Genomic DNA, 13421 nt, shown 5'->3' on the forward strand with positions numbered 1-13421 from the left:
TTCCTGGGCGGGGCAGCAGCCAGCTGATTGAGGCAGCTGATGCCACCGCCGCGGGGAATTTAAAAACCCCACCAGAAGCTAAGAGAACACCATGCAGGCGGTGGCTCCGGAGGCTGGTAGTGGCAGCCCTGAAGACACTGCCCTGCATCAAAGGAGAGGGAATAGTGTTGGGCATTAGGCTGGGGACAGACAATCCCCAGCCCCTCAATTTTGAAGCTTCTGGAAGCGTGCCTCTCTCAGAGGGGAGAGGATGCAAAATGCCTAGGGCTTAGCCCTTTGGGATCAGGGACTGAGGCTCCAGAGGCATTAACATCCAGGCAACCGGCAGTTTGCCAAAGCTGACACCAGACCCCATAGTAAAGGGGCATACAGAGACTGGCGTAGCAATGAGCAGAACACCCGAGTGGTTGGCAAGTGGACGGGGTGTAGGGGAGGCACAGCCCTAAGGAACACTGCAACACTCTTGTGAGTACCCCATCTTCGGGTCAATAGGGAAAGAAGAACACCACTGAACCCCCTCCTTCTCTTCAGGTACCAAGAAGTCGTGGCAGGAGAGTTGGGGGACCCTGACCAAGGGGGCAGTGGTACTCACAGCATCTGCTAGAGACACCAAAACTAGTAACAGTATGGTGACTATATCTTAAACACTTAAATAGAGATAGAGGGTGAAAAGTTTCATACTGAAACTCCTCTTGAAAATTATAAAAAATATAGTCATGTGGCCAGATTCCTAGGGCTACCCCATCAGCATTGGAAACTAACTTTAAGTGGTGAACAAACAGTATTACCTCTCAACACAATCTAATGATAGTATCAACATGCTATAACACTGCAGAGTCTTTTAATGAAAGATCCCTTGGTAATACATACAACAAAGATGTTAAAATTAAAATTACATACCCATAATTTTGAAAGTCTCTGTGTGACAGAATCAGTGTCCTTTAAGACCTTTCTGTCTTAGTGCGTTTGTGATATAAATAGTGGGGTCAGATCTTTGAACAGATATCACAACAAACTACTAGTAATTCTACCTGTCCAACCTTTGTTTCTCCAGACTGTAATTGTAGTAATTGTGGAATACAATTACTTACTACTCAGCTCTGCAACTCAAGTGTAAAATAACCCATTCCATGCCCAGCTGGTACAGGACTTTATGCAGAATTTGGCCCTTAAACATTCTTCTTAAGTATTTGTAGCCTGTCTCATATATATGATGTTAGTTTTAAAATGTTAGGATTCTGGATACTACTTGGGTAGTATCTGGGCAGTTCTTTTCTGCAGGCTCCTTCCCCTGGCTGCTGCCAGAGAACTAACTCCTGCTGTCTTCAGTCCTGGGGTTGATGTGTGTCCAGGGCCCTGCCTTCTTCTGGTCAGCTGACTGGGTGCAGGTGCAGGCTAATTCCCTCATTAGTCTGCTGCCATAGTAAACTGCACCTATATGGAGTTTCTGCCTGGCTCCCAGGGCCCTCTCTCTAGGCAGATTATGCCCTTAAAGGAGGAGGCACCTTAGTGCCCTGCAACAGTGATGTTGTAGACATGATGGTCCAAAAATTCTGTGAGGTACAAAGATTTCTTAGGGTGATATCCTTTACTGGACCAACTATGTAGTTGGGATAGAGTTAAACGAGTTTTAAAGTGCTCAGATGAAGAATGTCTTGCATTCAAAAGGTTGTCCAACTCGATCCAAACTACAAAGCTGGCCCAATAAAAGGTATCACTCTAAGAAATCCTTGCCTCTCCCACAATTATATTATTAGGAGTCTAACTTTTTTAATCAATTTCTTAAATGTTGGGATTATTAAAGGAACTAAACAGCATGTAGTGCCATTTTTTCTTTTGTAAGTCTGAACTACAAAAATGTTGCATACCTTTTCTAACTCTCCATACTGTGAACCATTTCTGCCTTTTCTAAACCTTTCCAAACTGTACATTTAACCGTAAATATCTACAAAAAGATATGGTCACTGCCTTCTGCAGGGCAAAGATAAGACAGGTTTTGCAACCATGTGCACTCTGCTTAGCCCTAGCAGTATGCACACATTTCTAAATGTAAACTCAATTATGAAGCCAGTACTGTTATCATAGCTTGAATATATATTTCATATAAAGTAGCAGCAATTAACTTATCTTCTAACTTATGATATATCGGTATCAAATATTCAGATACAGTTACAATTACCTTAAATTAACCTTCAAAATCTCAAAGAATTTCCTATTCATCATGCTGTTCTGCATACATTAGCTGTGTTAAGATGACCAACTCATAGCTGATTTAGTTTTAAAGCATGCAAAAAAGTAGTGACAATTACATTCCAGTTACTGTTAGAAAGTGTTGGATTATAGAAGCACTCTTCTAATTAATGTACATTATAAAGTTTTAATTGGTAACTGTAACTGAAGGTTTGTTGAAAATACATCTATTTTGTAGCTAAAAAACCCACTATCTTAATATTTCCTAGAGCCATGGTGGTGATGCACTGGGTTCCCACTGCAGTGAAAGATCCAATCATAAAAATAAATATTCAGACAAGAAGTTGTTCTGAGAGAAAGGGTTCCGATTCTTTATTTTTACAGTGCACAACACTACGGGTTGATGGGCTTATGTTTGTCTATCCAATTTCTTCCAAGAGGTCAAGAGGCAACATCTAGACAGAAAAGAAGAAGGCATGATGCTAGGATAACATTTTCCTATGTTTGGAATTTCTGACGGAAGTGCTAAGAACAGAAAAATGTTAGCAAATCAAAAAATACACAAATAAGAACTGGGGGCTAATAGCATTGTTATTCATATAAATTAGGAAATTTCTTCTCTCCATCCCATGCAGTGCTCAAAAACAAAAGAAAATTATTATCAGGCCCAACCTCTATATTGTGGTAAGGATACTGAGGCTTAAATTTTGGCCTAATAGTGATATACAAGTGTGAGATTACTTACCCAAACTACCCCAAAACTACACAGCTAAATGAAAACCACATGCTACAGAGAGACGTTTGATTATGTACTTAAAATCCAGATGTATTGAAATGTCTGAATTTCAGAAATTAGGAGGTGTCAATGATTAAATTTCTTCACATTTTAAAAAGCTGCATATTTACCAGTCTCAGTACTGCTGCCTGCAAATTACCTTTTGGAATAACTAAGCGAAAGGCCATGCCTCTAACCAACATGATTAATGGCTACTTGCAGACATGAAAAAACCCCAAAACAAAAAATCCCCTATGCTTTACCAGAAGCAGCGGAATATTATTTTGACCCAGCTCTTCAGCATCTGTATAGAGAGGGTCCTTCAGCGGGGCTTTTATCTAAAGTTGATTCAATCAGCTATTATATAAAAGTGCCAAAAAAGCCCCAATAAAGCACCCAATTTATACAGACGTTGCAGAGCCAGGTTGAACTAATGCACTGCCTCTTGTGGGCATATGCTGGGCTCAGCGCAGGAGTGCACCAAGTTTGAAGTAGAGCACCGTTTGGGGGTTTTTTTCCACATCTGCAAACAATGATTTCTCTACCACTCAGGCAGTTCAATGTAGCAAAGAATTTCCAATCACTAAGTGATAAATGGCTTCCTTAGAAGACCATAAAGACAATGTAGTTTTCTAATAGTCCTAACTTACTAAAGCTTTGTCCATGCAGGGAAATTAGAGCATAATAAATTAGGGTGCAAATTTACAATGCGCTAGCTACTCAACCGTAATGTCCTCGTGTAGAGACTTTCAGTTCCCATTTCAGAAGTGGAGCAACTATTTTGCATTTGTCCTTAAGGTGGTTCGTGTGGTAAATTTGCACCCTAACTTAATGTGCACTTTCTTTTGCAGAAAAGCCCTCAGTTACATTTATACTGATGTTTCAAATTTATAGATATGATAGAATTTCCCTCAAGAGACTACAATCTTTTTTATCATTTTTATTTTTTATTCCAATTTCATTAATGCAGCATTTATTGATATTTGTTTTCCCATCTGAAAATTAGTAGTCATTTACTCAGATGGTCAAATAATTGGTTATGAGAGATTATAACTTGCATCTTTAAACTGAAAGAAGCCACTCAAACATAGCTAGGATGGTCAGAAAGCGATTACCACTTAATAGCAAATTTACGGGCTATTTGAAAAATATTACTGATCTCAGTTAAGGTCCTAGATCATTGATGACAACAGAAATACACACAAGCTCAACTGAGGCCAAGAGTTCAAGGGGCTAAGCCAGGGATCGGCAAAATACAGTCCATGGGCTGTATCTGGCCCACAGCTGCCCCCACAGCACTCCACATGTGGCCATGACCTAACAGCTTGCACCAGGGCAGCCTACGCTTGGGCTCCCCCCAGCATCCACCAACCCAGGCCTCAGCCAGCGCGCAGCTTCTGCCAGGGCTGTTCCTGGTGTGGCTTCAGCCAGGTGCTGCTCTGCACCCCCTACCTCCAGCAGCGACTTCTGCTTTTGATCTTGTTACTGCAGCGCCACGCTGGGCAAGCAGTTTTAGCCAGGTGGCTGATACCCCAGCACCTGAAGCTCTAGCTTCAGCTCCCAGCCACTTTTTGGTGGAAAGCAGCCAGGAGCTGGAGCCCCACCTGCCTGTCAGGAGCAGTATGGTGCAGTGGGGCAGAAGCAAGAGGAGGAGCTTTTGCTGGAGGCAGGGGACACAGAGCAGCACCCGGCTGGCTGCAGCTGCACCAGGAACAGCCCACCAGAAGCTGCTCCGGCTGGTGCCCCTGCTGCACCATGCTGTGCTGCACCACACTGCTCTGAGGCAGCTTCAGCTGGGTCCTCTTGCCTCAGTGCTGGGGCTTAGGCTTCAGCTCCTGGCTGCCCTCCCAGGAGCTGAAGACAGATCCCCATGTGCTGGGCAGGAGCAGGTTCCAGTGGGCTGTTCCCAGGGTGGCTGCAGCCAGGTGGATAAGAGCCATGCTGCTCTGCACCCTCGCCTCTAGCAGCAGCTTGTCCTCTCACTCCTGCTACACCGCGCCATGTCACTGGGGCTCTGGCTCCAGATCCCAGAACTAGAAGCAGGGGGAGCAGAGTGGCACCTGGCTGGATTGCGGGCACCAGCAGAAGTGCAGTGCAGGCTGCCCCAGTGTGAGAGAACAGGCTCCACCCCATGTGGAGTGCCGTGGACCATACCGCCCAGTGCAGCTCTGCTGCACACGCCCCCTGCTCTTCCCCCACCCACCCACAGCAGGCTCCCTGGACCTAGCCCCCAGGCAGACCCCCTCCACACATACATGTGTCCCCTCCATCCCACACCTCAGAGAGCAGAGGCATGTGATCCCAGCCTCTACCACCCCTCTCACTTCACTCCTGAACACTGCTCCCTGCTGCCCACAGCCCCACTGGGAGTTCTGGTGAGTTGTTGCGGTGGGGCAGGGGTGGTGGTGTTGACCCAGCCCATGATAGCTAATCAAAGTTCCCTATGTGGCCCATGGACCCAAATAATTGCCCAGCCCTGGGCTAAGCTATTTTCTCATTCTAGAAACGAATGCTAGTCAAGTACCAAATGTCTTTCTTAACCCAGATTGTCACGCCGGGGTCCTGCAGGAGGGCCATGATCTCCTCAAGGCCCCCTTCCCGTGCCAAGTTGGCTCAAGGGCACCCTCAAATTCTCTCCCGCCACATCTTTGATGGAATATAAATATATGGGAGGCTGCCTTACGTCCTCTCGGACACAGTCTGTTGCAATATCTGACCCCGTGGACTCCCAGACCCCTTGTGGGTCCCGTTCTGCAATAGGTGCTGTAGGGGTGCCCTAGCCTTATGGGCTATGCGTGGCTCCAACCACCCCTTTACCACGCCCCAAGCCTCGCAGCTGGAATAGACATTGTTCGGTCTGGGTCTACACCCTCTCTCTGGCGCTCAGGTTCTCCGCGACCCTGTCTCTCTCCACGCCTTCTCTCTGACGCTTCTCCACAATGCTGCCCCCTTTCCTCGGGCTTCTCAAGCGTGGCCCCCTTCTCCTGGGGCTCTTCACTGCCCCTTTTCTCTAGGGCCTTCCCAGTAACACCCCCCTCCTCTGGGGCCTTCCCAGTAACGCCCCCCTCCTCTGGGGCCTTCCCAGTAATGCCGCCCTCTCTCAGGACCTTCTCCGTAACGCCACCCTCCTCTGGGGCCTTCTCCGTAACGCCACCCCTCCTCTGGGGCCTTCTCCGTAACGCCGCCCCTCCTCTGGGGCCTTCTCCGTAACGCCGCCCCTCCTCTGGGGCCTTCTCCGTAACGCCGCCCTCTCTCAGGGCCTTCTCCGTAACGCCGCCCTCCTCTGGGGCCTTCTCCGTAACGCCACCCCTCCTCTGGGGCCTTCTCCGTAACGCCGCCCCTCCTCTGGGGCCTTCTCCGTAACGCCGCCCCTCCTCTGGGGCCTTCTCCGTAACGCCGCCCTCTCTCAGGGCCTTCTCCGTAACGCCGCCCTCCTCTGGGGCCTTCTCCATAACGCCACCCTCCTCTGGGGCCTTCTCCATAACGCCGCCCTCTCTCAGGGCCTTCTGTGTAATGCCGCCCCTCCTCTGGGGCCTTCTCCGTAACGCCGCCCTCCTCTGGGGCCTTCCCAGTAACACTGCCCTCCTCTGGGGCCTTCTCTGTAATGCTGCCCTCCTGTGGGGCCTTCTCCGTAATGCCGCTCTCCTGTGGGGCCTTCTCCATAACGCCGCCCTCTCTCAGGGCCTACTTCATAACGCTGCCCCTCCTCTGGGGCCTTCTCCATAACACCGCCCTACTCTGGGGCCTTCTCCGTAACGCCGCCCTCTCTCAGGGCCTTCTCCGTAACGCCGCCCTCCTCTGGGGCCTTCTCCGTAATGCCGCCCTCCTCTGGGGCCTTCTCCGTAATGCCGCCCTCCTCTGGGGCCTTCTGCATAACGCCGCCCTCTCTCAGGGCCTTCTCCGTAACGCCGCCCTCCTCTGGGGCCTTCTCCGTAACGCCACCCTCGTCTGGGGCCTTCTCCGTAATGCCGCCCTCCTCTGGGGCCTTCTGCATAACGCCGCCCTCTCTCAGGGCCTTCTCCGTAACGCCGCCCTCCTCTGGGGCCTTCTCCGTAACACCGCCCTCCTCTGGGGCCTTCTCCGTAACGCCGCCCCTCCTCTGGGGCCTTCTCCGTAACGCCGCCCTCCTCTGGGGCCTTCTCCGTAACGCCGCCCTCCTCTGGGGCCTTCTCCGTAACGCCGCCCTCTCTCAGGGCCTTCTCCGTAACGCCGCCCTCTCTCAGGGCCTTCTCCGTAACGCCGCCCTCCTCTGGGGCCTTCTCCATAAAGCCGCCCTCTCTCAGGTCTTTCTCCGTAACGCCGCCCCTCCTCTGGGGCCTTCTCCGTAAAGCCGCCCTCTCTCAGGTCTTTCTCCGTAACGCCGCCCCTCCTCTGGGGCCTTTTCCGTAACGCCGCCCCTCCTCTGGGGCCTTCTCCGTAACGCCGCCCCTCCTCTGGGGCCTTCTCCGTAACGCCGCCCCTCCTCTGGGGCCTTCTCAAGCGCTGCCCCCTTTCCTGGGGCTCAACACGCCTGCACTGGGGCTTCTCAGCAACGCCCCCTTCTCTGGGGCTTGTCAACTGCCCCTCTCTGGGGCTGGGGTCTATGTCCCCGAATGTTGCACCCTTGCTGGCGCTGGGGTCCCCACACTAGTGTGAGTCCCCTCTGAGGCCTCCTCCAACCCCTAATAGCTTCACCCAAACCACCGGTGACAAACAGCAACACAAACACAAGCCTCTTGGCTATAACGTCAACAGAAGCCGCCTGGCCATAACAACATTCAATCCTACTGGGGATCCTTTATCTCGCAGCAGTGTCAGACACTGCCGCTGCATCAGGCATCTCCTCTCTTCCATGGCAGAGAGCTCCTTCTTTCTAGGCTGCTGGCAAGGAACTGCCTCTGGCCTCAGCCCCTAGGGTTTATAAAGGAGCCAGGCCCTGCCCCTTTCAATCAGCTGACCGCCGGCAGGTGCGATCTCTTGCTCCCTCCAGTTGCGCTGGGAACCAACAGCTGGGCTCCTTATTCACTGCTAGGGCTCTTTCCCTAGCAGCTTTCCCCTCTTTAGGAGCAGGGCACCTCAGTGCTCTGCGACACAGATCTTTTATTCACCCCGATTATCAGAAACACTTATATAACTTTAAGGCCCTTTTGCCTGCAACATCTTACTTTGCCTACCACCTGCACCCAATTATATTTCAACTGCTCCTCTGCTGAAAGTGTCTGTGCTTTTACTTCTGCTTACTTTGACTCTTTCCCAAACTTCACATATCTGGTCTAGTAACTCTTTTTTAAGCCACACTTATCACTACAATAATGTCCATGAAAGGGGGTGTACATTCAAATACTTAGGTTTATAATGGCTCCAGGGCAGGCACCAGCAGCCTCTTCAAGTGCAGGCTGGAATAACCAAGCTCCAGTCTGGTACAGGCCAAATGACTTCGGCAGCATGTTAGCAACAAGGGAGTGTGGGGGGAGGCGGGGTGAGAGAAGATTGCCTGCACCTGTGCCATGGCCAGGAAGCTAGGAGATGCACCAGTGCCACTTTTCCCACTTCCCCACTCTCTGGCTGGGGCACAAGCAGAGCTTCCAAACAAGTTGTGCCAGGGCTGGGCACATGGGACCTGTGCCTATGCTACTGCCACCACGTCTCACTAGGCCCCCCCCATTCCCCAGCTGCAGTGCAGCTGCAGCTTACAGCTGATGGAAAGTTGCACTGGGGCTAAGCAGCTGGAAGCTAGGTTTGCACTGCTGCCAATTCTCCCTCCCGATCCTCCCTTCCACCCCTGTTGTAGGCTGGGCCTAACTAGAAGCTACCCAGCCCAGGTCCAGTTCCCCAGTGGTTGGAAGCTACATTCACACTGCACCCAGGAAGCAAGGGGGTGATGTGGGCCTGACCCCAGCGCAGATCCAGCCCTAACAGAGTCAGAGGCAAAGTCTTTCAGCACTGTGGGCCAGATACCTCCATGGGCTGGATCCCAGGCTGTATGTTGCTGACCCCTGCTCTAGGGGAACTTTTACCTGCATAAAACAATACAGACAAATAAGTATATAATCAAAAAGCAGAGAAAATATCATAAGCATAAATCTTGAAGTTACCAAATTACTCATTGTATTTTTGCACACAAGTGAGACAACCTTTTAAAAGTAGAATGAAAATGGTCTGATCTTCAGAAAATATAGTGCTCAACAAAGAAGCTTTTCATCTCACTTAATTTGTTACTGTTTATATACTGCATCTAAAATCACATTAGAAATATCTAATCATGAAGAAACAAACAATACTTAATGGGATCTTCCTCCTGAAGTGAATAATGCCTAAGCAAACACAAAGGAACTTACATAAAGATTTAAAAATAAAACTAAAAACCCACAGAAAATCCCAAAAGCAGGGATATTTTTAAAATCTGTACTTTATTTTAGCAGCAGCATAGTTTTAGAAATAAGAATTTTTTTCTATCATACATAATTTGAAAAGAACAGATTATGGAATCAGAAAATCATTAATAATAACCAACAAGCAATCCCCTAATCCAAACTGTAGGACAACAGTGTCTAGATAATGAATAAATCCAGGTATTTCTATGAGAACAGTCAGACTTTCTTTAGTTACTTTACTGTTCTTTAGCACTGATAGAGAGATTCAGTAAAAACAAAAAATTAAAAGAAAGAGAAGGTAATTAAGTTAGCAAGAAGCACACAGATTTTAGCTGTGATAAAGTTTATTTGTTTATTATCAGATTTACTGTAGCCTGCAAGTATTGCACCTGGCTTTCTTCAATCATCCCCAGGAAGAAATGCCAAGAGGAAAAAGAATGTAAAGATCAAGAAATAATAAGCATACACCTGGAAATACACATGACATCAGACTGGTGAAGCAGGTTTCTTCTTTTACAAAAATATTATTTATACAAATAGGTTTTTTATAAGAACATGTTGCATATAAATCTCCTGCACAAGTATAACTTTTCCCTGAATTTAATTTGAAGAAAATTAACCTCTTAATGTTAATACTAGTATAGTGTTTTAAATTACTTTTTGAGATTTTGTCCTAAAATACTTTGCATCTAACTTGCAAATATCCGGCTACTGCACTATGTATTAATTTTCCATACAGGTACAAACAAGCATAGTACCTAGGACTGTTGTACTTCAGCAACCTTAAAAATAAACAACTACCATAAAAATGTAACGGTACACACACACACACCCCCACACACCCATGGGGGGGAGAAGGAAAAAGAGGGGGAGGAAATGTATACACATAAATGTATGCTATAAATTTAGTAGATAATCTCGAAGAAGAGCTGAAGGCCACCGCACGCCAGATTTTAATTTCACAACCTCATCTGCAAGGAATCCCACAGCACCTGTCCAAACATATTTATTTCTCTAACAGTGAACATCTTTTATAACATATCAATAAAGGCAACAGCTCTCATATGAAAAACAAATTGATTAATATAATCAACTCTAACTTTTTCTCCAAGATAATTTTATTCCAGACAAACTGTCATCTAGACCCAGCACTCTTTCCTGCCTATGCAGGGGTTCGGACTCGATGATCTATTGAGGTCCCTTCCGACCCTAACATCTATAAACTGGGACTAAGATTAAAAAATGGCATCAAACAATCTCCCTTAAAAAAAATTACAAATACTTTTTGGGGGATCAGAAGCTGACCTATGCTTAACTCCAACTTTTAATTAAAAAAAAAAGATTGATATCTTTGTCATCAGCCACTTTAACTTGTCTCTACCTATTTCTCTTTTTATTTTCCAAATTATGCAGAGATGTGAATGTGGTATCGTAGCTAGTGAAATCTCCACAAACTGGGATGAAAATAAGAGAATGGAATAAATTCATGAAGTGGCCTCAAGAAATAAAATGAAAGAATATCTTTCACAAAACAGACCATTAAAGCATCTCCTAGGGCAATATTAAAGTAGATCTGAAAGTAGTTCAATTGTTCTGAATTAAAAAAAAAAAAAGTTGACAAGACTCAGAAAATATCTATTTCTACACTAAAGAAAATGTGTAGCTATACCTTAGAGTTAGCATTTACCAAGTACAAATCAGAAGACATACCATCATATCAGAGTCACAGACCTTGACCTAAAGATGCCCTCCAGTCACATAAAACTAAGAGATGATAATATGTTGCCAATCTGGTAGTTAACATGACATTTATCAAAAAATTTAATATGAATCAAATTCTTTCTGCCAATTAAGGTGATCAATCACAGGTTATAAAAACACTGCAAACCAAAAACATTATCACAATGAGAAAACAGATTGTGTTTGATGTCAACTCTAAGTCCAAGAGTTCTTTAATGCAAAAAATAGAACTAAAGGAACAATTTTCATTCATAAGCCCAAGGCTGTTTATAAACATACAATTTCACATATATATGAAAGGTTGGGAGGGAGGAAGGAAATGCAGCGGATATGTACAATTTCTACCTATATATATATATATTTACACACACACACACACATACATACACACACATATACATACACACAAACCAATTTTTATTTACACACACACACGGGCAGCAGAGGCAAGCAGCTGCTTTGGCTCAGGCTCCTACCTAGGGTCAGGGTTGTAGCTGCAACTGCTGCCTGCCCCCCGCCATCTGCCCATGAACTCCACCATCTACCCCCTACAGTCTTCCTCTCATCTCCCCCCAAACAAAGCCTCTGCTTCCCTGCCTACACCCCACCTTCCCCTCCTTATTTTTGCTCCATGCCAGCAGACTCCATGCACACAGCTGGGGCACTGAGCAAGACCATACAGCTGCTACAAGGAATGGGCTGGGCTCAGGCCATGCTCCGTGCCCCAGGCTGGAACAGGGACGGAGCAGTCATTATGAAGCAAAGATATATGGGGCAAAGAGGGCAACAGAGACTGGGAGGGGAGATGGGGGAAGAGGAGGGGGAGGAAGGTGTCAGAGGCATAGGGAAAGGGGAACAAAAGCTGGGGAAGGGTCAGAAGGGGGAGCAGAGGGGGAAAGTGCACCCATGGCTTGTGGGGGGGGGCAGGCAGGGGGCAGAGGTGGCAGGCACCTGCACCCCCACTACCTGTCACCATGCAGCAGTGGAGGGGACAAATTTAAGTCCTATACATGGACTTAATGAATGTATGAATTAAGCTCTACACATGGAAAATTATAACAAATTTATAAATTTTCAATGTACAGAATCTAACTATTAGGGGGGTCATCTTAAATTCATCGTTGTCTTAAATTTGAGTAAATCTAGTGTGGAAAAAGTGGTCTATTTCAATCAAATTACTTTATAACTTTTGAAGGTAATAGTTCAGTCTTACTGATATTTTAGCAAAAACACTTTCACATTTGGATCATAACAGGCTTCCTTTCCATACCTGGCTAGAGAAAAACAGGATTATATGCTCTCAAGTGATGTTGAAATGCACATCTAAACATCTAGTTATTACTAAACTGTGTTTCATGCAATTATCAATTTAACTTTAGTTGCTCAACAGAAGTATTATTTAATTAGGCATTAACATCTGACACTTTAAATACCTAGGGATTTCTACACGATTGTTCATTACATACCTATTGAACATAATGCATTTTTTATTTATATATATCTTTTCCCATAAGCATGCAAGGGCAGTTCTGTGTCCTGGGCAGCAGTGACTGATGCACTGCTAGTAGTGGTGGTGTGGCCAGCTACCAGTTACAGCAGTGGCTGTTTCAATACCTCCCTCTTTCCCCCTCCATCCCACAAAAGGTGGTGCCTGGCATATTATATCATTTTTAAATGGATCAAATACAGTTACACAAAACCTTAAACAATTATCCCAGATAACATGGCCTCTTTCTTACTATCAGATGTACAGAGAGCCTCACTGACTTCAGTGCATCTTTACTTGACCACAAGAAACCACCCTGTCAGATCCAATTACAGTCAGAGGCAATACGTAGCTTACTCTATTTACCAATATAAAGATATTTTTTCTTTAAAGAAGAGAAAAAGACCATTTTTTATTGTTTTAATCCGATTAAGGAAACATTTCCAAAACTACCAATATGCCAATGAAAGGATTGGTTGCAATATTATTTTCTTGGAAAGTATGAAATAGATATTAAAATTCAAAGATGTCAATAGTTTGACAGAACCCTAGAGCTGCCTGTCAAACCTGCATGTTACAAGGAAAGCAGCTGACTCTAATAGTACTGATAACTAAACGGGTTTAATAACCATTGGGAACCTAGCAGCTGAGAGCTCTTTTGAGAGCAGGAAGTCTAAATATTTAGGCCTCTACAATGCTTTTGCTCTTTGAAAGATATTACACCCATTAATAACTGGTCAGTTAACAATCTGTACTAGTTCAACTAATGAAAAATGTGGATCATGCAAAGAAGTCATTTTCAAATTTAAATGAAATATGGTTCTAATAAAATATTTGGATAATCTTAGAACAATGATTTAACATAATTAGTTGCAGT

General features: G+C 45.8%; 1 protein-coding gene across 4 annotated transcripts in view; it reads right to left on the reverse strand.

Moving 5' to 3' along the window:
* The window catches only part of SNX29 (sorting nexin 29), a 454827-nt gene that overhangs the window by 204246 nt on the left and 237160 nt on the right, over nt 1-13421 (reverse strand). The window contains exons 19-20 of one of the 4 annotated variants that reach the window (XM_059716636.1): nt 8903-8961; nt 2545-2645 (exon numbers count right to left, since the gene is read on the reverse strand). The exons of 2 other annotated variants lie outside the window; for them this stretch is intronic. In XM_059716636.1, coding sequence (XP_059572619.1) covers nt 2600-2645; nt 8903-8961 — 105 coding nt within the window. In that variant the 3' untranslated portion in view covers nt 2545-2599. Of the gene's footprint in view, nt 1-2544; nt 2646-8902; nt 8962-13421 lie in introns of those variants that run through there. One more of the 4 variants, XM_059716637.1, reaches the window with a different exon arrangement.

Source organism: Alligator mississippiensis, chromosome 13 (genome assembly GCF_030867095.1).
Source record: "Alligator mississippiensis isolate rAllMis1 chromosome 13, rAllMis1, whole genome shotgun sequence".
Taxonomy (NCBI): domain Eukaryota; kingdom Metazoa; phylum Chordata; order Crocodylia; family Alligatoridae; genus Alligator; species Alligator mississippiensis.